This window comes from Pollachius pollachius (genome assembly GCF_949987615.1).
Source record: "Pollachius pollachius genome assembly, chromosome: 5".
NCBI classification, from domain to species: Eukaryota; Metazoa; Chordata; class Actinopteri; order Gadiformes; family Gadidae; genus Pollachius; species Pollachius pollachius.
Genome location: NC_136938.1, coordinates 21,073,961 through 21,099,196, shown reverse-complemented (window position 1 = coordinate 21,099,196; position 25,236 = coordinate 21,073,961). Strand labels below are relative to the sequence as shown.

Below are 25,236 nucleotides of genomic sequence, written 5' to 3'. Positions count from 1 at the left end.
ATAATATAGTCCTAGATTTGAGCTCACTTAACCCTCTCTGTTAAGGCACTTAACCATCTCTGTTTGGAAGGGGGGCAGGGGGACAGTGCCCCCCCCCCCTCCACACACACACACACACACACACACACACACACACACACACACACACACACACACACACACACACACACACACACACACACACACACACACTCCCTTGTAGGCGCCAACAAGATTTTGTTTTTTTAATGTTAGTCCCAAGGCTTTGCCCTGCGTGTAACAATATTCACCTACATTTCATATTATCTTATGTATATTGTGCATATTTGCCAGTCAAATGTTCATTAAATATATAAACATATCAATTGAACTCGACACGCCCACAAGCCGCCCGCAAGCACCCTCTGGTCGGCATCTCGTCACTATCAGATTCAAACATGGCCACTGTGCTGCCCGTCAGACCGTCCTGTGATAGCAGCCCTGCAACTCCAGGAGTGCCATGTATCAAGGTAATGTTGCCTCGACGGAATCCACAACAACCTTATCCAAGTGTGGGAACATTGAGAAATGTGTGCAACGTTAACCCGGGTTATAGGGTAAGCCAGCGGGCACCGATAGCTAACTAATTCATGTGTGTGAATTGGTAGCTACGCTAGCGCTCCTCCTTTGTTTCCAATTCATGTCTAATAGTGTAAGGTTAGACTAGTGTCCCTTGTGTTTACTGCGATGTGAATTGTTGGTTAGTTTGTGTTAAGAAAATGTAACCTTAAAGATAAATGCACGGTGGATTGGCTTGGATTTCCCCGTGGAAAGCTAATGTTGGTAACGCTAATGTTATACTAACATTAAATGTCCAGTATGGATTAGTATGGTCTGTTTACATTACTTACATTTAACTTTTTGGTCCACCAGAAAATATATCCTGGACTAGATTTCAAAGTTGCACAACAATGCATAATTTATTTATTTGTACAATATAGATTGCAGTATTCGTGTGCTGCGAGTGGTTGGGATCTGTGTACGTTTAATTCATTTTCAATATGAGAATTGATCAAAGTGGCAAAGTATAACATTTAAGAAATGTATTTTAAAGTCAGATGTGCAGAGTTTCCAAATAATATTTTAACAACACTTGTTGAAATGTTGTTTTTTAACAAGTGTTGACCCGATAACCTAGAGTAGACCAGAGTAAAAGAAAGCCATTGCTATAGACTTGCGTTTAACATCTGTTGAAAGGTAGGGATATATTTCCCAAGGATGCTGCGGGGTATGTTGCAGACTTTGGGTTTCAGACATCGATGGAAGCAAGTATCTTGGAGTAAAACAGACCCCTACGCTATACTCCCCCTTTATAATAATATTTAATTCACATCAATGGGAAGCCCTCCCATTACACCTATCATGGTGAAATAATCAATGACATGTTGGTGATGGTAAAATATAGTGTGTGTGCATACGGCCGTGTGGACTAGTATTTATATTTTGCTTCATGCTGGTTTTTCCTCTCAGGAGGATGTTATTGAGGAGGTGTCCAATGATGGAAGCCAACCACCCAAAAGGAGAAGAATGGGTTCTGGGGATAGCTCCAGAAGCTGTGACACCTCCAGCCAGGAGCCTGGGTGGGTAGACATGTAGGACAGGCCATATAGGACATATTCAGGCCAATAACCAAAAATAATTGAACAATTTAACAACTTTCTTACTCTACACCATAATCTATGCAGTTAATTATTTATTTATTAGTAGAACATATTTATTAAGTATTAATGGTTGTAGTAGAAGAAGAAAACAATTATTATTATTAATAAAGTGGCAAAGTATAACGTGTAACATTTGAGGACACATCGGTCGCCAATGCTGATGGAAACTAATTCAAATATTGTCATAAAATCACATGCTAAAACTGATGTTGCAACTTTAACGAATATATGATTAATATTCAGCCTATATTTCCCTCTTGCTGAATGGAAAACAAGGAAGCGTTGGTGAGGGAATCCTCTCAGTTATAACTTTCCCTCTGTCCCCACAGACCCACATATTTTCCAGCAGAGAACCTGACAGAGTACAAGTGGCCTGCGGACGACATGGGGGAGTACTACATGCTCCAGGAGCAGGTCAGCGAGTACCTGGGGGTCACGTCGTTCAAGAGGAAGTACCCCGGTGAGCGTGATGACCCCTTCTAGAGTATCGTACCATATTCTACCAGTGTTCCTATTGTAATGCTTAATATCAATGAGATGAACCGGGAAAAAAGTATTAATACATACATTAAATACAAAGCCCCTTTTAATTAACTTCTATTGGAAGTGAAATAAAAGTGTGTGTGTGTATATGTATGTATGTGTATATATATATATATATATATATATATATATATATATATATATACTGAAAACTGCTTTCTCTGCCTGTGTAACCGTTGCCTCCTGTTTAGACCTGGAGAGGAGAGACTTGTCCCACAAAGAAAAGCTTTGCCTGCGAGAACAGAATGTAATCACTGAGACGCAGTGCACCTTGGGTATGACGCATCTTAATAACTTCTGCGTCATTCATTTACATTATTTTATGGAGGTGGCAATCTGAATCTGATTAAGTGTATGTGTGTGTGTGTTCTGCAGGTCTCACCGCACTTCGTAGCGATGAGGTGATAGACCTGATGATCAAGGAGTACCCCATCAAACACTCAGAGTATTCCGTTATTCTGCAGGAGAGAGAGAGGCAGCGGATAGCCAAAGAGTACTCTGTACGTATACTGGGAGAGTGTTTGTCTCCCAGCCTAATGGTTTGGGTATCAAACCCAAAAAATCTTTATTATGTCATGTCTGATATGATAGTAAATTGTTAAAAACTGCCACATTCTTTGGGTTTTGTGTCCTTGAAAACCCTTCTGGGTCATACCATTTGTATTTATTAGTAGGAGCGCTGAGCTAAGCATGTGTTAGAGATGGGGAGGGTGAATATATGTTTAAATTACTATTAATAACATATTTTCTCCCATCGCTCTTCTCAGCAAATGCAGCAGCAGAACCCCCAGAAGGTGGAAGCCAGCAAAGTCCCGGAGTACATTAAGAAGGCAGCCAAGAAGGCAGCCGAGTTCAACAGCAACTTCAACAGGGAGCGCATGGAGGAGAGAAGAGCCTACTTTGACCTCCAGACACATGTATGTTAGCACAGACATACTGTTACTATCCTACAAACTTCAATACATTAACTCATGGGAATGCAATTTGTGGTCGACGTTCACATTTCATTTGTAAATTAAATTTCCAAATACCAGGAAAGAACCAACTTATAGCATCTTTGGTTGCGTCATCAACACCGATTGTTCTGTAGCAAGCTTGTGTTGTCCCCCCAGGTCATCCAGGTGCCCCAGGGAAGGTTCAAGGTGTTGGCCCCAGAGCTCACAAGGGCTGGGCCCTACCCTGTGGCCCTCATTCCCGGCCAGTTTCAGGAATACTACAAGAGGTACAAACCAATTGTTCATCTGTGATGTTGACAGCCTGCACCACTTATCTTTACTGCCAACGTGTCCATGTATAGCGATACATGGAAATGGGTACTCATGGGTGATTGGTAATTGTTCGGCTTGCAGGTACTCTCCCAACGAGCTGCGGTACCTGCCTTTGAACACGGCGCTCTTCGAGCCTCCTCTGGACCCGGAACTCCCGGCTCTGGACTCAGAACCTGATTCAGATGACGCTGAAGACGGCAAAGATGTCAAGAAGAACAAGAATACATCCGTAAGATATATGTCCAGCTGACCCTTGGAGGGCCAGTGGGCCACCCAAGGGGTAGAGTACAGCGTTGCGGTGTAATGTGGTGAATTATTGCACTCATGCTTCAAATGGCTCAGTTATTTTGTCACGATTTAGAAAAAGCTTTTATCCAAAGTGACTTTTAAGGCTTTTTTGTTATGATGTTGATATTACGGAGCATGTCTGGGTTGGGTATTTTGCTGTAGAACAATGGAGGTAGACATGGGGGATCGACCCAGAACCCTTCGGATGGTATCCCAACCCCCTAACCACCGCTCTGTCCGGCCCCCTCCCTTCCCTCCCCATTGATGTGTTTCTTTATTCATTCCTTGGCTTCCCTCCGTCTCCAGGACAGTTCTTCGGGCAACACCTCCGATGTGGAGAGCCAGGAGGGAGGAGCAGCGCCGGGACACAAGGGCAAGGGCAAGGACCGGACCACCACACCGGGCAAGGAGGGGACCCCGCGGCACCCCCACAAAGCATCCGCGACCACGCCCGTGTACAAGGTAGAGGACAAACCGACCTGAACTCTGCTCTCCTTCAACAGCAGCAGCACTTTTATTAGCCCCACCTCCTCTTCCTCCTCGTAGTACTTCCTCTAGTCCCTTTTTTCCATAACCCCCATCCCCTCCTTGCTTCCTTCCCTCTGTCCTCTGGTTACTACGGTTCCCAGCAGCACTTTCTACTGAGGTCATACGCGCGTCCTCGTGTGCACAACGTACTCAAGGGGTTGCCACGCGACGGGTTTCAAACTGTAAGCAATAAGAACCACTCAGAGGAACAGTCTACCGTTTTTTCGCGTATCACTTTTCCCCCACCCCGCTTTTCAGTTTTGTGTGTGTGTGTGTGTGTGTGTGTGTGTGTGTGGGAGGGGGTCAACAGATACACCTAGAGGAAAATACACATGGCTGCTACTTTTTGGTTTAAGAAAATATATTATTTTTTTCTTTTTTTAATGACGCTGACGTTGTTTATACCTATGTGAGATATCTAAAGTTTTGAGTCAGTTTTAATGTTTATACCTAAATTTGCCTGATTTAAATATGTATGTTGGCATACATATGATATACTTTGTGTTCTCAACAGTAACGTGCTGTTGTAAATTATCAGAGCAATGTTTGTTGTGGGCCTTACTCTGTGCTTATCTTTGGTGAGATGAGGAAACACAGGCCTTGTTCACACGGCTACACTTCAACTCTGTCCTTGTTCACTCAGCCCAGTCAAAGTGAACTGTTCTGACAAACTACCATTAAATGAAACTACGTTTTTCGTTTCAAATATCGCCCGACAGCCCATGTTTGAAGTGTAAACAACAAAATATAGTGTGCGGTTGGGGGTTAATTATTTATGTTATCCAAAGAATTGGTATTTCTTCATAACCGTTTCCCGGAAAGACATAGTCTTTCAGATCGAGGTTAGTGGTGTGAACAGGGTTCTGTTTACCAGTTGCATCTTAAAGGGGTTACTAGGTCAGCTTTCATGATGTTTGAGCTTCTCCTCCTATTAGAAGTGAGCTCAGGTCTTAGGGCATAGCGAAACCTATAACTTCTGTTACTTCATTGCATAGCCTTGAACTACAAGATAAATATTGAATAAAGTTGAGGATTTTGAGTTGATGGAGCAAAATGCCTTCAACCATACTTGACAGGGCAAATGCACAGGTATTGATCTGTATGCAAACACCTGGACCTTTTTTTTATTTTATTTATTTTTATTAAAAAATGTTATGTTCTTGAGAAATTTGTAGACAGGGATGCCAAAATAGGCAGTTTGACAAACATAATTTCTGTAGACTTTGTACATGCAATTGAAATCTGTTGAGTTTAATAGGTTAAAGCATATTGAAATGTTTCTGGCCCCCCTCATGGTTTTTAAGGATGTGAGGGCATTTACTTGCTCAAGTGTATGAGGAATATTTATTATAGAAATTAAATATCTCACACAAATAGTTACCACAAAAAACTTTATATGAAGCATAGTCTTGTTTGGAATTATTTTTGAACGATCTTTTAAGTGTTTCTTGTTCAATAAATAGATTGTGCAATTTCAATTGATGGTCAAGTTAGACAATATTATTTATTGCAACTGGACCATTGCATAGATGTAGCTACACCAATTGCTATTTTGGGGCTTTCACACTAAAGTAGGACAATTATTTGAACCTCTAAAATATCTTAAACAATGGCTAACATGGTTCACTTGAAAGAGATGAGATAGTACCACAGATCATGTCTAATTATAAAATCGAATAGTTATCAGTGTTTTAAAATGGATAGATGGGCCTAAACTGCTCTCCGGCTTTCATTTTCCTCTCTCTTTCTCTCAGTTTAGCTGTAACCCGCTCCATTTACTCCCTTCCATGTCTGACAAAGTCAATACTGTACATGTGTGTTCAAGTTTCCTTTTCTTTCAGTCAGGGGACATTTTACTTAGAATGTCACAACATGTCAATAACGCTCGGTAAAAAAACAATATACTACAAAATGTAGCACATATATTTTTGTAAGTTGCATGTTGAATTTTGTAAGACAACTGTAATTCATGAGAGGGGACGGGGCAATGATTTTTATCCTGGTTTTCTACTAACCAGAGTGCTTAGACAACGTTTATATGTGTGCAATACTGTGCACTTCTGGGCACTTTTTACTCACTGAAAGCAATGCTACATGGGGATAATAGAGTAAATCTGCCCCAAGATAAGTAAGGGGAACAACCAAACAGTTTAAATACTTAGTTAAACATTTTCACTAGTTTTCATTATCTTTCTTGCCTCTTTTGGATTGAACTTGAAGCTTGACCACAGTATCTGTTTAAAAAATCACTATTGTTGTTAGAGCTGTTCCATTACCCATACCAGTATCGGAAATGCCACCGATACCAGTATTGCAAAGGCCTCCAATACTGCCTAAAAATGTAGTATATGGTATCGGCGAGTACGCAAGCCTGGCAAAGGACATTCAATTATCGGAGGTGGGAAGTCGGAAACGCATCATCTCCGACTTACGTTAATTATATAATAATGGTAATTATAAATGTAAAGAACAAGGTTAGTAGTATACAGCTGTTAAAAAAAATAGATAACGTATATCCCCCAAATAAATATCGTACTCTGTATCATCTGATACTAAAGCATCGGAATTGGTATCGCCAAGGAAGAAATGGTATAGGAAAATCTTTAGTTGTTGTCAGTGCCCTATACACTAAACATATTTTTTTGTGTTGTGCATTTATTGTATCTACAATAGAGATATTTAAAGTAAAATAAGTAACTATAGATGGTTCTATGTTGACTGTGACTTCCTGATCTCAATGTCCCTTTACCCTCAGTCTGTCTTCTGTGTTGTGTTCTTTCCTATGCTTAATGCTGTCCTTCACGGTATATTCTGTAGGAAGGAACCTTTTTGAGATGTCTATCTAGCAGAGTTTCAATAAAAGTTTAAAAATGAGTGTATGGATATAGAAGTGGTAAATGTTTTTACAACAGCACATTTCTCAAATGATTTGAATTGTCTTTTTGATCTGATCTCTTTATTTGGTGGAATCATTTGAGAATAGAACCATAAAACTCTTGGGGTTGAATTCAAAATCTTGTGTTGCTGCTGGTTCTTTATAAAATCACCCTTTTAATTAATTATAGGAAAGAAGAAAACATTAAAGAAAAAGGACCTTTAAAAGTTAGCAGCACTGTATAACCACTGAATTGTTAATGCCAACAAGCTAGCTATTATTCTTCAGCCATATCTAATAACAATATAATTGGGCACTTTGTTTTATCGTTATCCTTCCAATGAGCATTAGTAATCCATTATTTAGTCTCTAACTTTATTTTGTCAAATGCTTGTATTCTTTTTATTTACCAAAAATGCTTATATTCTCATGATGTAATGTTGATTTAACCTGTGACTGTGGAACGTATACAGATGTGATTGGATTTTATAGCCTTATTCTGCCCTTGCAGCCTAAGGTCATTCCCAATGCTATTTGTGGCATTTGCCAGAAGGGTAAAGAGGCCAACAAGAGAGGCAAGCCAGAGGCTCTCATTCACTGCTCCCAATGCGATAACAGCGGTAAGTGTGAAGGGTAATTTTAAAGGATTGTTCCTGCCTCTGACATATCGAGGTAGTCATTCTAGCTAACACTAACTAAGCCTAAGCAGCCTTCAGGTGAACTACAGTTTCAAACCCACTGTAGTCTTTCATCTGATCCTTTGCAAGAAAATAATATAGCTTATAGTGTGTGTGTGTGTGTGTGTGTGTGAGAGAGTGTGAGGGAGATTTCTTGTGATAATTTGTGATCACTCATCACCCTGCTGGGCCGCAGGTCACCCGTCGTGCCTGGACATGAGCGAGGACCTGGTGTGCGTCATCCAGACATACCGCTGGCAGTGCATGGAGTGCAAGACGTGCACTGTGTGTCAGCAGCCCCACCACGAGGACGAGATGATGTTCTGCGACCAGTGCGACCGAGGATACCACACGTTCTGCGTGGGCATGAACGCCATACCGCTGGGTACGTGCGCCAGATCACATGACCTTGACGCCCATAATCCCTCGATGTGGGTCATACTGATTCGTTTATCTTTGAAGTGCCAAGATTGCATTTGAAGACCGGCCTCGTACAGTAATCCTGTATTGTTACCACTCAAAGTGAGCGTTGTGTTTTGCTGTGTCCGTTCCTCCTCAGGTCTCTGGGTGTGCAAGCTATGTGAGAAAAACCCCATCACACCGAAGAAGAAGGGAGGAGCCAAAACGCCCAAGAAGTCCAAATGATGAAGAGAACGGAACGCCAGGGTATTGGAGCCTGGTTATGTTTGTGACACACCGTCAGAGAGTGTCCCCTGACGATTCTCCTCGCTATTATTGGTCTACCAAACAGAGAGGGGTTTGCATTTAAAAATAAAGGCAACATTTTGTACTTGTTGCTTACTCTGCTATGACGACTTCACTTGATATTTGTTTTGGTGCTACATTCTTCTTGGTAACTTTTACATATTTTTGATAAAATATTTTACATACAAAATGACAAACAGGTCTACACTTTTTTCCTTTTTCATGGTGTTGAAGATATCCTGTTTAAGCCATAGACTGTAAAGGGTCAGCCCTGTCAGCCAGCTGATATGCATTCATATATGCAGACACTACTTGCATTAATCTAGTGTCCTGTAGAACTTGGCCAAATGTACACATTAAACAACTGTTGTTCATTATTTATTTTATTTATATATATATACACACACACAATCAATACAATTATCAACAATGTATGTATTTGCTGAGCAAATGTTTGATGGCTGGCTTCTTTAAGATCATTCGGTCATGTTTTTAAGGTTCGCCCGATGCTGCCTCCAAGGGATACAATTATCACGTGTACTCTATGACAAACACTTTTCTCATCTTGTGTTGAAAGGTTGTTTATTTTTTTGTATAACTTGCTGTTAAAAAAATATCCTCTGTGAAATCTTTTTACTTGATCCATCTTCGGGAGAAACCTACTATTAAAAGCATCAACTGAAAAAAGTTATAGCTTATGAATTGGAAATCGAGGACATTAACATGTTTAAGTATATTAACAGGTTTAGCTGTAAATAGGCAGGAACAATTGACAATTGATCATTTTTTCTGTTTTTTGTTGTACTTCTATTTTAACATTTGTGGATTTTCTTTTTATAATGCAGTTTTTTAATTCAGAATTGTCCATTGACTTATGTTTAACCATGCCACGGACCCAGTTTGAATATGTTTGAAATAAAATGCAAAAAACGACGTATTTTGTTCTTTGGCAATCATTAAGATGGATAAACTAGAAAGTATTGTGTAATGCCAGTCAAATGTTCATAGAGGTCTGTGGTCTACGTGGCATGTAGGGGGCGCTACCTCGCGGTGGTGACATGACTGGGCACATGTTATCAAAGTAAAAGAAGAACAAGCTACCATATTGCAGTGATACAGCGAGTTCATCCTATCAGTTTTTGAAATAAGTTTCAGACAGAATATAAACCATGATTTCTGCGCAAAGTTTTGGGGAAAATGGGAAGATGAAGGATTATCATCATACCGGGCCGGTAGAATACCGATTTTCGCCTTATACTTTCAATGGCGGGTGAGTAAGATATGACTATTGGGTAGCTAGCCTGAGGACTTGCGATAACAGTGGCTCATTTGGCTAGCCGGGTTGTTAAGACTTTAATTATAACAATTACAAACATCTATTTAACGAAGCTTTCATATTAAATTGCATATATAAAAGACAATCTTTGGTTCATAGTTTAACAGTAGCATACAATTAATTTGTTGAAAAACCTGACCTGTTTCGGTTTCGTATCCGCCTGCCTGCTTGCTAGCTTGGCGGCTAGTTGCTATCTGCTGTCTTTTCATCAGTCAACAATTAGTGGTCAACTAATTGGTTTATTCTTGCTGAATGCTTTGTTTTCAGCACTGTGCTTGCTGTCGCCGGGGAAGACTTTGCCATCGTAGCCTCAGACACTCGTCTCAGCGAAGGCTATTCAATCCACAGTCGTGACTCGCCGAAATGCTACAAGCTGTAAGTGTGCTACATCACCCCTTGTTCTCTTAACTGGAGGGATCGACATTTATTTATCTTCTAGAAAAGTATGTTCTGTTTGGAATGATTGCTTAAGCATATTAGCAATTAAAAAGCTAAAGCATATGTATAATCAAATTTCAAATAATAATATATATTTATCTATTTGTACTTGCATTTATTTATTTATTGTATTTACTATTTAGTACCTGCACTAGCGAGGAGAGCTTGGAACCCTTGAATTTCATTACCAGCAATGACTGCTACTGCATGTTTGTCTGTTGTGCATTTGACTGAATAAAGAACTTGAACTTTGAACTATTGATAAATACGGACAAGTATTATGTACGCATTTCATACGGTCGTTTCATTATAATTGACCATCAATTACCTATCTTTTCTAAAACAGGACCGACACCACTGTCATTGGCTGCAGTGGTTTCCATGGTGACTGCTTGACACTGACTAAGATTATTGACGCTCGGCTAAAGGTACTTTACTGCCTGGATTTTAACCCAACCCGTAACATATTGCAATTTGATTAAATAGTTGGATGTCTTTGTTTGCCCAAAATCCTAGTCTTAGTAAAATGTACATGGTTGAATGTTGTAAGATAAGTTATAATGACCAAATCAGTCTGCAGGCTTACAATTGACCCTGCTTGTTTCTCCCAGATGTACAAGCACTCCAACAATAAGATGATGACCAGCGGGGCCATAGCTGCCATGCTTTCTACCATCTTGTATGGCAGGCGGTTCTTCCCTTACTATGTCTACAACATCATCGGAGGACTGGACGAACACGGTATGAACCGTAACCATTATGTACTTGGTTTTGTTATTTTCGTGATAGTTAGGGTTAATATTTCATGGTTCTTCCATGTACAACATGCAAGAGAAGAATGTAGTCCAATGTAATTTAAACTAATACTGTATCCACAAGTTTGCATTCATTATTTTGTGGTGTACTTGTATTGAAAACATAAGTGGTTGCAAGCAGCCATTTGTTAATCTTCTACAGTTCTGATCACAGGTCTACGGTTCTGAATGTTGCTGTGCCCAGCCCGGGTAGCCAGGTGCAGTTTCTTGATTAAAAATGTACAGGGACCGACCGTCTTTTGTTTTACAGGAAAGGGAGCAGTGTACAGCTTTGACCCTGTGGGCTCCTACCAGAGAGACACCTACAAGGCTGGAGGGTCAGCGAGCGCCATGCTGCAACCGCTGCTGGACAACCAGGTTAGCATGAGCTCTTCATCCAAAGGGAATATTAGCAGGCAGGGAGGGGTTAAGCATCTGGCTCAAGGATGCCTTCTACTGGTAGCCGGCGACATTGGTGTTCAAAACCAGAAACGTTCAGCTGGGAGACAAACACGATAAAGACTTGATTAACCTGCCCCATAGCATTTAAAGAATACAACCTTTTTATGACTTCCTACACACACACACACACACACACACACACACACAATAGGGCAGTTGTTGTAAAGCTTATTTCATAGAACCCTTGAACGTCTCACACCTTCATCTCTTTCTATTTATCTTGTCTAGATTGGCTTCAAGAACATGACTGGTGTGGAGCACGTGCCTCTCTCCAAGGATAAGGCCGTCCAGCTGGTGAAAGACGTCTTCATCTCGGCAGCAGAGAGGGACGTGTACACCGGGGACGCTCTTCAGATCTGTCTCATCACCAAGGAGGGTGTCAAGAAGGAGATGATCACACTCAGGCGGGATTGAGTTCCCTCTGTCTTCTCTACAGTCTCATTTTCCATCACCCTTTTACCGTTTTGTTCATTATACATTCAGTCCCTTGGAATAAGAGTGCTGAACTCAAGGGTTTGCTTATCTAAACAAAAGTGTCTGGGTTCTTTGTCTTCGTCACATTTGTGTCGTTGAAGTCAGGTGGTTTTTATTAGTAGCCCTACATCAGCCCTGCTATTCTGAAGAGTGCCCTTTCCCGTCCCCCCGGGGAAAGTCGCTTGTCTCTTTTCTTCTCCTTAAGGAACACCACAACCCGAAAACCATGCACATCTGGATTCTGCTTGTCTTTATTTGACGCCAATATTTTTACGATCTTGTAGAATAAAATGTGCTGAAATTGTTTTTTGACTTTATTTGTTCATGCACTTATGCAGTCATATTTTCTTTAGAAAGCAATTAACTATAACTATTACATTTTCAATCTCCTTTAATGATAAGGCACAGTAGATCTAACAGGGAAATTACGGTTGGTCTGGTATACCTCTTTGTAAAAGCTTAAAGAAATTATTGAACAATAAATATGCTTCTTTCTTTAAGCATAGTTGGATTTATTTAAACAATAAGTTAAGAGGCACTTTTTGAGTCATATCCAAACAAGTTTGATGTAGCTGAACCACTTGATTTACTTTGCAAGTTATGCATTTGGAGAGGCTACTTATTGCACTCACTGAATTGAAATGTTGCTGCTCCCGTTAAAAGGCAAACATCAGATTTGTGAATGCCTTCAAAAATAAAAAATATTGCATCTCCAGTATTGTTTAGAAAATGGAGGACTGGTGCTTCTTTGTAGCTGATATCACGTTTTGTCGTATAAAGAGTCCGGCGTCCAGAGCTGGCGTTCTCCCTTTATTGCGTCAGTGTCCTTTGAACTTCCTCATGGACAATCTGAATCATAAGGTTTTTCTCCTCACTAAAATTAAATGGATATGCTTAATTTTAAAAATAGAGTGCCCAGTTCTGCAATGTTTAAAGAGCTCTTGCTTTGTTTGGAAATGCTGTCTGTAGCGGCAAACTTTCTGATTAAAGGAAATGATTGACACTTTGGTAGTGCTGGCATATGGATTTGCCATCAAACCAGTTTTAGAATACCAGCAAACCACAGCTTGAATGCTTGATGAAAACAGAACCTCGAACTAGTATTTCATCAAGGTTTTATTATTTTTTCCGTATAATAAATAGAATGCTGAAATTAATCACTAAGACAAGAACTCTATACTCCAATTAATTGATTAACACCACTAGTATTTACAGTGACATTACCAGTAACGCAGTATAGTATAATATAGTCATTCTATAATAAGCATTTATTTTAGAGATCAAAAACTTAACAGCCCATGCTTGAGCTGGGGGTTCAACACACCCTCATCAATAAAACCACAAGAATCCATGATGCCATTTCAACCCAGCTTTATTTATATCAACGTTATACTCAACTTTTCATTAAACAATTTAACTGAAAACACAAAAAGACAATCAAAGTGACCTTAGGCATAGTACTGCAGGTTGGCCTTCTTTTTGGCCTGGACCTCAAGGATTCCCTCCATGTAATCCTCATGGTTGAGCTCCGTAGCCCCGCGACGCAGCGCTATCATGCCTGCCTCCACGCACACGGCCTTGGCCTGGGCTCCGTTGAAGTCGTCGGTGCAGCGGGCCAGCTCCTCATAGTTGACGTCGGCGCTGACGTTCATCTTACGGGAGTGAATCTGCATGATGCGGGCCCTGGCCTCCTCGTTCGGCATGGGGAACTCGATCTTCCTGTCGAGGCGACCCGAGCGGAGCAAGGCTGGGTCCAAGATGTCCACCCGGTTGGTGGCAGCAATCACCTTCACAGGAAAAGAGAATGGTTGATGTAGTCAATTCAAAACAAGTAGGAAATAACAACTGGGTTTTGCTTGGCCACTGGAGATGTAATCTAGTCTCAGTTCCTAGTTGATTGTTTCTGGCCAAAATTATCCATCAAGTGTTATGTTTACAGTGTACTAAGAATGTAGAATTTATTATTGTGCTTATATTTTATATGTTTGCATCAGCCTTGATGAGCCATGGGTCTTTGTGAGCCCTGGATCTTTGTGAGCCCTGGGTAGGGTCAAGTCATGACAGTGTCAAACAGAGATGAAGTTGGGATGAATTACCTTGACTTGCATGTTGGGCTGAAATCCATCGAGTTGGTTGAGAAGCTCCAGCATGGTTCTCTGCACTTCCCTGTCCCCGGCCTTCTCGCTATCAAACCGCTTGGTGCCAATGGCATCCAACTCGTCGATGAAGATGATAGACGGGGCTTTTTCTTTGGCCAAGGCGAAAGCATCCCTCACCAGCTTGGCTCCATCCCCGATAAACATTTGGACCAATTGGGGACCTGCAAGCTTCAGGAAAGTGGCCTTGGTCTGAGCAGCACAAGCCCTGGCCAGCAATGTTTTCCCTGTCCCTGGTGCGCCATACATCAACACTCCCTTAGGAGGCTGGATACCCAAGTTTTCAAACTTCTCTTTATGGTTCATAGGCAAGACAATGGCCTCTACGAGTTCTTGGATTTGCTTGTCCAATCCACCGATGTCACTGTATTGCTCGGTTGGCCTTTCGTCGACTTCCATGGCCTTGACCCGGGAGTCGTACTCTGTTGGAAGAGTCTCCAGGACCAGATAGGAATCTTTGTTGACACCAACGAGATCTCCAGGCTTCAGTTTCTCTGCATCTACCAGGCCGATCACGGGCAGGAAGTAAGTCTGCCTGGTGGAGGTCTTGATGACTGCGCATTTACCTTTTCTTTGAGAATCAAGATCAATGTTGGCTCCATCTTCCTCCTGGTCATTTGGATCCACATCCAACAGCTCAATCACATTGGATACCAGGTATGGCAGGGTTTTGTTGACTTTAATCTTCTCGGTGTTTTCTTTGATCTTGTCCTTCATGGCCTGTAGTTCGTGTGTCACTCGGAGGACTTCGCTCTTCATGATCTTTATCTCACTGTCCAGCAGACGGGTTCGTTGAACGATCTCATCTGTGGACATTTTAAGCACTTCTTCTCCGATGCCATCTTCCACTTCGTCCCAAACTGACTTGTCACTCAGCGACGCCATCTTTGCTTTGTGGCGAGCTGAACCTCGACACGCCGGAAGTTAAATCGTATTCTTCCGGATGTGGAACTCACGAGCGCAAAGAGAACGGGCATGAAACGACTGCAAATTCTTTACATGTTTTCTACAGTCTATGGTCTTTATATGTTGAATATTCGGTTGTCTTTTGTGGACTGAAGGCAAGTACTACTGCAAACGAAACCATACTCAGCTTGAGTGCATGTTACGTTAATAAGGCATCAACTTGGAGGCAAGTTTCTCACTTCTCGTGGCGTAACTAGATTCTGCATTTGAATGGTTAGCTGCGGATGCTAAGGGAGAGTACTCCGACTAGCCTACTTCTTCTAATCAATCTATATTTGAGTCAGCTTTGCATGCCTGGAAATACAATGCAACGAAGGCTTGCCATATTTCAGTATTGCAATTGAACATTTACAAAATTTATATCACTTATTGCAACAATGCAACTAAAGCTAATCTTTAGCAAGCTGTCAATTATTGTATTCGCGCCACTGCAGTAGTTGTATGCCTGTCACTAACAACAGATTTTAAATGTACATGTCTGACGCCGTTTTCAGATTCATGTGTTTAATATTTCTTTTATTGCTTATTTCCAGAACCCGAAGAACAGTAGGCAGCCGGGAAATTCATCAAATTCCGGCACATGGTTGTTGTTGAGTTTTTAGCCTGCGCAGACCGAGCCCTAGCGCCTTCAGCCGCTGTGCAGAGTTCAGCGTGTCCGTGTGACTAGCAGCCTCCCTCGGTGGCAGCTGTCTCACGCAAGGAAGAGATGGACCAGAACAATAGTCTACCACCCTTTCAGGGGCTGGCGTCCCCACAGGTAAAGACAGTCTTATTGGTTGTTCTCCAGCCCCTAAACATACAATAACATGCATACATGATACAGGAATGTGTATATATACCCCCTTGATTACACATTATTTATATTGCTACACAATCGCATCTTATGTAAAGATGTTGGCCTTATGGAAGTATTTCTGCGTAAAATATCTCAAAGATTTTCCACTTTTTATAATGATTTTGTAAATGAGTCAGCCTGCATATTTTTTTATCTCCAGTTTGTCACAGAAATAGACATGGACAATTCAGGGACTTCAAAGCAAAACAAATGACCAAAGTTGGGACCCATAGCCAAATGCATTGCTAACTATCGTCTGTTTACGTGCATCTCCCAAGGGTGCCATGACCCCGGGGATGCCCCTGTTCAGTCCAATGATGCCATATGGCTCTGGCCTGACCCCCCAGCCGGTTACCAACACCAACAGCCTGTCCATCCTAGAAGAGCAGCAGAGACTGCAGCAGCAGCAGCAAGCCCAGCAGGCCAACACAGGTGAAAATATGTTGTTCACCACGCTCAGGGAGTGGCCCTATATTACAGCTCCCACCTATTAAGTCACCAATGTTGCATCACTATTTGCTTCTCCAAATGGACTTACTGCGAGTACCCGGTGTATGTATATAGATATAGGCATGTTGTTTAACTTCCTGAACTTAGTATGCTGCATGTTGTTGTCTTCATTTTGTAGGTCTTGCAGGTACGTCGGGTCAGACCCCTACGTTGTTCCACTCCCAGACCGTTGGGGGGTCCACCACTACTGCCCTACCAGGAAACACCCCCCTGTACAATACACCGCTCACCCCCATGACACCCATCACTCCCTCCACGCCCGCCTCGGAGAGCTCCGGGATCGTACCACAGCTGCAGTAGGTTTACCACAGACACGTTGGTTCAGCCGTTTCTCTGTAACAATGACCTGACTGAAGACTTGGCAGCATACAGGCTAGTCCAGTGGTCAGGGTGCTCCACCCCCCTCGCCGAAAAAGCAATGCATTCTATCCCTAATATCTGCAACCTATAGCTGCAGAAATCCTCCAATAGCCTGTAGCGATCCTCGCGCAAGATGATTAACCCCTACCTCGTCCTGATCCCTGAATGCTCTGTTGGTTACTTTGGCTGAATGATAAAATAGCACAAAGTGAATCTTAAGCTGATAGTTGTCAGAGGCTTGGCTACACTGTTCCGAAGCCACCCAATGAACTCTTTAATTAATTAAATGGAATAGATTTTCTTGTATTGTTAACGGCAGAGGAGACTAAATTCAATGTAGATAAGACCAAGACATTAGTCGAAATCAACAGGTGCTCCGCAATTGTATACACACTTGTGGCTCCACATCTGTAAAATTAGGACCTGGTGGCTGGCAGTTGCACTTCTTTGGCGTGATGGTGACCTGTTTCTGTTACACTGTATTCCAGTTAAATGCCTCAGCGTAGGACGCAGTATGAGCAACTGGTGCTCAGCATGGACACGGTCGTCCTTCAGTTTGAAGGCCTTCCCTCGGTCTTCTTTGATTAAGCGTTGGCTTTGAGGGCCTTATCCAAGCTCTATCTGCCACAACATTACCTGAAGAGCCAATCATTCATCTACATCACAAAGCTTTCTTCACATGCCTGATTCACAAGAATCTGTCTCTCGTTGGCATTGCCTTGGCCAGAGATTAGAATGAGGTCAAATTGCCATTTTTGACAGCTACTAAATACAATATTTGGCCTGGGTAATGTTGAATGAAATTCATGTTATCCCCCCCCCCCCCCCCCCCCATGTATTTTTCTTTACTCTGCTCCTGCTTGTAGGAACATTGTATCAACCGTGAACCTGGGCTGTAAACTTGACCTCAAGACCATCGCACTGAGGGCTAGAAATGCAGAGTACAACCCCAAGGTGCGAAGAGAACTCCATTTGGAGAGTTTAGTGCAATGCTTTGTTATTGTCTTTAATCTGTGCTTAATGCATGCTTGTGTTTTTTTTATTATTATTATTTCTACGATATGATCCAACTAGACCTGTACCGTCCCTATGAGGCATTTTCAGACCCCTATATTCATCCTCTTTTCCCGGTGTGTCTCCATCTCAGCGCTTTGCGGCCGTCATCATGAGAATACGAGAGCCACGCACCACGGCCCTGATCTTCAGCTCTGGGAAGATGGTGTGCACTGGAGCCAAGAGGTGAGCCCCTACCGCATGATCCACCACGATCTATGTTGCAATGAATACTGAAAAAAACTGCTCTCAATACATTCCAATAAAATTGCATCAAATACATTTCAATAAGATTGCATCAAACCAAAATACAACATCTTGTTTGAATCCCTCCCTCCCTCCCTCCCTCCTACTCGGGCGTGCCAGTGAGGAGCAGTCGAGGCTAGCGGCCAGGAAGTACGCCCGCGTGGTGCAGAAGCTGGGCTTCCCAGCCAAGTTTCTGGACTTCAAAATCCAGAACATGGTGGGCAGCTGCGACGTCAAGTTCCCCATCAGGCTGGAGGGCCTGGTCCTTACCCACCAACAGTTCAGCAGGTAACCGCATGCACCATAACATCCACTGGCTCCAGGCTCACTCCTTCTGTCTGCTCTTTAGGGATTAGCTCGACCACGGAAAAAATCATAATCACGACTATTTTAGTCAATATCACGATTATTTTTGAGAATGAAAACATGATTAATTTATTTAGCCTTTCTCTCCAAAAATACACTTAAACTGAGAACTTTGAAATCTCCCCTTAAGCCCTAATTAGAACCAGCTAAAACCAGGTAATTAGCTAGAGCTGGGTGTGATAGCACTTGATACGTGATTTTCCAGGTATTGATTCCAGTATCTGTGTGTTCTTTTGTTGTGTCTAACATCTGTCCCTCTGTCTTTGTTCTAGTTATGAACCTGAGCTTTTCCCAGGTCTCATCTACAGAATGATTAAACCTAGAATCGTCCTGCTCATCTTTGTCTCTGGGAAGGTGGTTCTAACAGGTAATCATGGCATTGTACCTCCTTCTAGAACCAATCATTAGTTTGATTATGTGTCTTGTGATCAGTGAATAGAGTCCCCAGGTAAGGTGAACGCAACCTGTGTCAAATGGATATACACAAAAAATCGTACAGAATCAAAAGCTGACTGTATATTCGTCCTATTCTTTAATGAGACCTGCAAGAACAGATGAGAGGCCTCAATAATGTACCTATGATGCATTACCCTATCTGGTTTAGAATGCAATGGAAGAACGCCTTTTAAGTGTCAATTAAACATTTACTGACACGGCACCTGAGACAACTTGAAGCAACAGGATTCACTGCAAGTACTAATATCATCTCTGTTTCTAGGTGCCAAGGTGAGGGGAGAGATTTATGAGGCCTTTGAAAACATCTACCCCATCCTGAAGGGCTTCCGTAAGACAACGTAGACAACGTAGACAACCACCCCCACCCCCCCCCACCCCCACCCCCCCCCCCCCCCCCCCCGCGCTTAATTTTTGTACTTTTTTTAGAACTTCAGATTCGAATCTATATATTGACTTTCAAAAAGCGGACTGCCTTTTGGGCTGATGTACATGGATGTAAAATTTGCGCAACAAGTTCACGTTGTTTTAAGTGGTCTTGTTCGGATTTGGGGACGTGCCATTTGGTGCCATTGGGAGGCTGCTGGCCTACGTTCAACCTCCAAATGACCATCGTGGTATCACACGGTTTTGATGATCTCGTTCATCTAACCCTGATCATCATATTCCCTTTTTTTACGATGATGGCGAGAAGTAAACCTGTTCAGAAAGTACGGAAGGGGAAGAAAGCCAGAGATGTCAACTTATTTTTGAGGAATAGGACACACGTTGACACGCTGGAAACCAATCGAAGACTTCTTTTCTCTTTTGTTCATAATTTCTTTATTTTTTATGGACCTGTCACTGCACATTCCACTCTGTATTCAGTTGAAGTTTCGTAGTATTTCATTTTCAAACATGAATTGCCAGTTTTAAATCGATGATCTTAAATTCAATCCATGTAAGAAGAAGGGAACCACCGAGTTTTTGAGTCCAAGTTAATCCATTTGAATATTGTAATTGGTTGGTTACAACTTGTTTGCATTTGAGAAAACATGACAAACATTTTTATTTTTTGGCATGGCATTGAATTTGTTTTAAGATGAATAAACACACTTTTTTTTTTTAGAAAGTAAGGATATAATGTTTTTGTATTATCCACTGGGAAGTGTTTCTTTTCTGGCTTGAGCAACGAGGGTTAAACTTCTTTGTATATGATTTAAGTAAGTGAACTCCATGGAAAAAAGCCCCTCCCATTTCTTTGGCTGATGACTCAATAATTGTTTCCTTTTAATAGCACTGACAGTACAATGGTTGAATGAACTATGCATGTTATGTTTGTTAGTTCTTTGTGTTGTCCCGAAGTTTTCTCTTTTTTTTATATTTAAGTCATTAATGCTAACAGATTTCCTGGAAATATGCTCATGGTTGGTCAGACTTGCTAATAACCTCAGCTAAATTCAACATACTTTTTCTTTGGCACTGCTTGTGTTACATGCATGTCTCACTATTTAACTGTAGTCAGTTTTATTTCAATGTTTTCATGAGTTTCACCAACATGACAAAGTTGTAAAGTAATTGGAGAAAGGTACCTCGGCTCTTGGATTGAAATAAGCACTATTACAAAGTGCAGTCTTTATTCTGGCTTCAAATTGGATTTCTGGGTGTAAATAAACATAAGGATTGTTTGTGTCAAAATGTCCATTTTAATGTAGATGTTTTTTTGGTAGTCAGTTAGAATATCAGACACTTTATTTTAACATATACATAACATATGGACATAAGCAATAGTAGATCGTAGCAACCAATAACTCTAAATCAACTTCATTTTGGAAAATGTTTCAACTGATTAATGTCCATCTGGATCATAGTTGAGCAAAGGTTCAAAAATACTGAACCTGGAGGTTTTCTCCGTGGTTGTCTATCTAGAATAGTATGTTTGTATGCAACTTTTACGAGCTAGCCCATATATTTCAAAGAACTAAAGCCGATCAAGTATTTTGATGTTGAAAGTAACCATACCAACTTCAAGAAAAGCATGTTCAGAATCCAAAACTACCGGTAGACTATTTAGCCGTTCTCTGATATGCCATGCTCACAAGTCTTAAATCTTCATTACCAATCATCATAGACACTGCCTGTTCGGTTGTGTCTGTAAATGTAAACAATGCTATTTTGGTTCTCCAGTCCAGAATCAAAATGAGGGTCCACAGCCTCCATATGATCTGTGTCCGGTTTTTCTGATTAAACTTTGAAGCGCAGGTACATCTTCCATCCGTCTAAAGCTGCTGCTCTGAGCTGAAGTCCTGCTTCCAGAGGAACTCTCTGCAGTATCCGTCAGTATTACAGCTGACAGAGCAACTGTACACAGCTAGCGTGCCCCAGTCGATACTGGCGCCAGTAGAATCCACTCGCAGACTGTTCAGCAGCTGTGGCATCACCTGGAAACATTTGATAGGTTTCATGGAGGGCATAGAATTAGCATTACTATTATTAATACATATGTGTGTAACATGCAATTTGTAAACCCAATGCACACATTGTTTCCAACACACATTCACTGCTTTTAGATGATTTAAGTGAATCTCTACTGAGGATATAATGAATAGCAGTGAGGAGTCAACATGGGCTACCTGGAACTCAAAGGACCTCTTGGCACCACAGGTGCATGATGGGATATCGTGGTCAGACGGGACATGCTGGGAGGAGACCCATAAGGGACATCCTGCTCTACTGTACCTCAGCACCTGAAGAGGACAGAAGCAGGAAAAAGAAAAGTGGCCATGTACCAATACCATACAGTCACCATTTTCCCTACTGTCCCATGGGAATTCATTTAGCAGTAATTCTTGGAAAGTAATGGTAAGATCTGTTATGCAACCGGAAATCAAAGCACAAATCTCTTCTGCATCTGTCATATTTGACTGTACTATTCTTTACCTGGTCTGGTGCTGCTGCGGTCCTCCTTCTAAACCGCTGGAACACCTTGTTGTCTTGGCTCTCGTGCGTGGCCATCTCCTCAAGGTCTACCGCTGCCAGCGCTGAGTGAGTGACCACAGGGAGGGGAGTATAAAGCTACACGAGGAAGACTCCAGATCCACATACAGGGCTGCTCTTTAAGGACAAACGGATGCCTGTTCATTGTTTTGTTACAACTTTACCCAAAACAAAGAATGGGTCATTATTAACACGCAAAGCCATTACTTTACTGGGTTAGGGTAAAGGATCATCGGAACATAATAGAGCATAAATGTCATTATTCGACATTGTCAAGAATGCTTGATTCTGATTGGCTGGGAGGAAGGCATTAACCCGGCAGGTTGCCCGCTGACTTGTCGGTTGCACTTGCTGCTGACTGAGCACAGCGTCATCAAATACTAGATCAATACGCCTCTTGTATTTTTTTCTATCACAGAAATATCAAACATGAGGTCCATTGTAAAAATAAACCTTGTTTAAAAAAGTTTCTAAAATGTGTCGGTCCATGCATAGTTTTGCAAGCGAGATACAATGTAGCAACTATGTTATTAAACTAGTGATCAGATGCAGCCTTGTGTGGTTGCTATAGAAACTAATTAGCTACAGCTGAGCTAACGTTATTCACTGTAGTTCTTAACATTGCAGCATTATTACTTTGAGTGAGTGTATCTAACTAAAATAGCCCAAATTTAAAATATTTGGCTAAATAATTTTGTTATACATTTATTGCAAATAACAATTATTTGGAATAAGGAATGCATGTTTGATCGATCGTAACTAAAGGGGACTACATTATGAGGGAGATGAACTCAAACAGACTATACATTTAATAAGCATGCAATACTAATAAGAAAAAGCATAATTATTAAAGTATTTTAATTGTTTTATTATATTAGCAAGCAAGAAGTAGAATAAATGGGATAATCACCTCAAGGCAGGGCAATAAACAGTTTGATATGCCCGGCTCGTGGAATGTAACCGCCCTTGACTCCTTGACTTCGTCTTGGGCGGTAAGCCGTCCACGAAACGGGCAGATCAAACTGTTTATTGCCCTGCCTTGAGGTGATTATCCCTCACTTATTTTCAGATCAAAAGTTTCTAATCAGAAAATCAAGTTGCTACTTATGTCAGCGGTTATTTTACCCAAATATCAATGGATGTCTATGCAGCGCAGCAATACATTGACAAGTATGTAAACTGTACAGATTGATGCTATCTCCCTCAGCTAGCTATGTACGATTTCGGTGGGAGATTAACCCAAATCTAAGAAAATAAAGTTATGTTGACAACAATAAAGTAGAAGACCCAGGAAGAGATATCACTGAGACACAATGCCTTCACCCACACATCACTAGCTCACCGTCTGCCAAAGGAGCCCCACTTTTAGTCTTCAGTGCCCCCTCCACCTCCGCGTTCTCCTCTTCCTCCACCTCGTCCTCTTCCTGCTCGACATCCTTCTCTTCCGGCTCAGTGGCCAGCTCAAATTCAGGAAATAGGATTAGCGATGCTGCGTCATTGGATGCCTCTACATGGAAAGACAGATGACTCACAGGTAAGTGTTACACATATACTGGGTAATAGGTTATAAGCAAAACAAGAAACCGAGATGAAACAGGTGATCCATTGCCTGCTATTAGCAGTGAGCCTTGACTTAAAAATGCTCAACATTTAAAAAAATACTGGCACATCCACCATTGTTGCAATACCACACAGGAGAACCACCCATGCACAGATACGTACCCTGGCTGCCACAGGCCTTCTTATGCGAGTGTTTCCAGTGGAGTGTCTGGTGATGCTTGCTACAGTAGGTTATGTTATGACAACGGGAGCAGGCTTTGTTGCCAGGGCAACCACACACCCAGCATAGCTTCACCCCAGTAACGGGTAACACCATTTGGTCATGGTCAGAACCACTAGACTCTTCATCGTCTGAAATATGACAAAAAGTAAGACATTTAGCATTCTGCCCACCTCCTTTGTTGGATACATTTCCACGGATATCCATTTAGAGAAACAAACCTGGCGGAGGGTCAAATGGATAGAAGTCATTCACCCTTGGGAGCTGGCTTCGGAATACTGATGGAAAAAGGAAAAACATTTGTAGGGTTAGAATAAATAGGATAAAATAAATAGAGATTGGTGAAAATGGAAAACACAATTAATTGGAAAATAAGATAATGTGAATGGCATGTATTAAAATCCCCAACTAACGTAACCCTATGTAGGCGTAGTACATTTAAAAGTGTATTTCTATACCTTTCATACAGCTACCGTCATTGCGTGTGTAGCATTCAGGAGTTTTGCAGCAGAATAAAAACAGTGCTCTATGGAAGCTTCTTTCCTGCCCAGAAATCGGGGCATACACCTAGAACAGATACAAAAGTACACCCATTACAATGGTTTTTCAGAGGGTGGTGTGTGCATGTCGCTTCACTCAGTAATTGCACTCACCTGCAGAAGAAAGACCATTGGTAGTTGGCATACATCACACTCCAGCCCAGGCAGAGAGGGGACATCTCTATAGCCGAGCCACGCTGGCTTTCCCCCGACTTTGCTGGGGAACTGTGGACTGCGAAGCTCCCACGGTTCCGCCTCCTCCACAAATCCCAGAATCACTTCCATTTCTGTTTCTGTGTTGGGTTTGCCGCCAGACATTCTTTTTCCAATAACAGCTGAGCGGTTTTAAATATCTATAACACAACGTCAGCTGTCAAACACCACAACACACCCACATGCCTCCTGTGTACGTTGGCAAAAACCATCCGGGTGAGCAGCGACATTGAAAAAACTATGGTTCCATACAGACACACATTTATATGTACACCATATAATACTTTCTACCGCGTTAAATCGCAACAATTACATCTTGGTAGAAAACACTTTATCATATATCGCAGGTAGATAAACAGAGACGGAAGTTTTCAGTTAAATAATTAAGTACAATAATGTATCAATGATGTATCAATAAAAGTCAGAAAAACAAGTTATTAATTTGTCCACTAGATGGAGGAAAATACTTGTTTCTGTTTAACACACTGTGGCCATTGCACTAGCTGGGGGCCGTCACATTTACAGAGGCGTTGTGGGGACAATAGTTGTAATATGCTGATGAAGAAAGCGAGCAGGAAAGAAAGAGGGTCGGAACGAGGATTGTAAAAGAGTTTCTTAAGACATTCGTCTGATGACCTTTAAGCAAATATTTAAAATGCAAGTATCCATATTTCAAGAGTCACTATTTGGCTTGTCACTTATAGGGCGACCCGTAT

At 41.6% G+C, this 25,236-nt stretch overlaps 5 protein-coding genes across 5 annotated transcripts; 3 read left to right on the top strand and 2 right to left on the bottom strand.

Annotated features, from left to right (window-relative positions):
• Window positions 1-416: 416 nt before the first annotated feature.
• phf10 (PHD finger protein 10) lies at window positions 417-9,496 on the top strand (the record flags this gene model as incomplete). Its single annotated transcript, XM_079736714.1, has 12 exons — window positions 417-488; window positions 1,489-1,598; window positions 2,009-2,139; window positions 2,414-2,497; window positions 2,598-2,722; window positions 2,990-3,139; window positions 3,335-3,444; window positions 3,572-3,719; window positions 4,085-4,240; window positions 7,693-7,801; window positions 8,055-8,243; window positions 8,418-9,496. 12 exons carry the CDS (start codon window positions 417-419, stop codon window positions 8,501-8,503), a joined length of 1,470 nt encoding a protein of 489 aa, XP_079592840.1. The 3' UTR covers window positions 8,504-9,496.
• Window positions 9,497-9,655: 159 nt separating this feature from the next.
• psmb1 (proteasome 20S subunit beta 1) lies at window positions 9,656-12,567 on the top strand. Its single transcript, XM_079737147.1, has 6 exons — window positions 9,656-9,833; window positions 10,167-10,274; window positions 10,684-10,765; window positions 10,949-11,078; window positions 11,403-11,509; window positions 11,822-12,567. The coding sequence occupies exons 1-6, from the start codon at window positions 9,733-9,735 to the stop codon at window positions 12,005-12,007; spliced, it is 714 nt and encodes a 237-aa protein (XP_079593273.1). The 5' UTR covers window positions 9,656-9,732; the 3' UTR covers window positions 12,008-12,567.
• Window positions 12,568-13,421: 854 nt separating this feature from the next.
• Window positions 13,422-15,125, bottom strand: LOC307075729 (26S proteasome regulatory subunit 6A-B-like). The gene is made up of 2 exons (XM_079736409.1): window positions 14,164-15,125; window positions 13,422-13,854 (listed from the first exon to the last, which is right to left on the bottom strand). The coding sequence occupies exons 1-2, from the start codon at window positions 15,106-15,108 to the stop codon at window positions 13,516-13,518; spliced, it is 1,284 nt and encodes a 427-aa protein (XP_079592535.1). The 5' UTR covers window positions 15,109-15,125; the 3' UTR covers window positions 13,422-13,515.
• A 45-nt stretch (window positions 15,126-15,170) lies between these two features.
• tbp (TATA box binding protein) lies at window positions 15,171-20,689 on the top strand. Its single transcript, XM_079736378.1, has 9 exons — window positions 15,171-15,284; window positions 15,723-15,946; window positions 16,303-16,456; window positions 16,653-16,830; window positions 17,761-17,848; window positions 18,042-18,133; window positions 18,314-18,481; window positions 18,832-18,926; window positions 19,278-20,689. Exons 2-9 carry the CDS (start codon window positions 15,896-15,898, stop codon window positions 19,355-19,357), a joined length of 906 nt encoding a protein of 301 aa, XP_079592504.1. The 5' UTR covers window positions 15,171-15,284; window positions 15,723-15,895; the 3' UTR covers window positions 19,358-20,689.
• Window positions 20,690-20,826: 137 nt separating this feature from the next.
• On the bottom strand, window positions 20,827-24,695 carry pdcd2 (programmed cell death 2). Its single transcript, XM_079736377.1, has 8 exons — window positions 24,422-24,695; window positions 24,227-24,335; window positions 23,990-24,046; window positions 23,711-23,899; window positions 23,331-23,495; window positions 21,932-22,032; window positions 21,625-21,738; window positions 20,827-21,432 (listed from the first exon to the last, which is right to left on the bottom strand). The coding sequence occupies exons 1-8, from the start codon at window positions 24,623-24,625 to the stop codon at window positions 21,271-21,273; spliced, it is 1,101 nt and encodes a 366-aa protein (XP_079592503.1). The 5' UTR covers window positions 24,626-24,695; the 3' UTR covers window positions 20,827-21,270.
• Window positions 24,696-25,236: the final 541 nt, after the last annotated feature.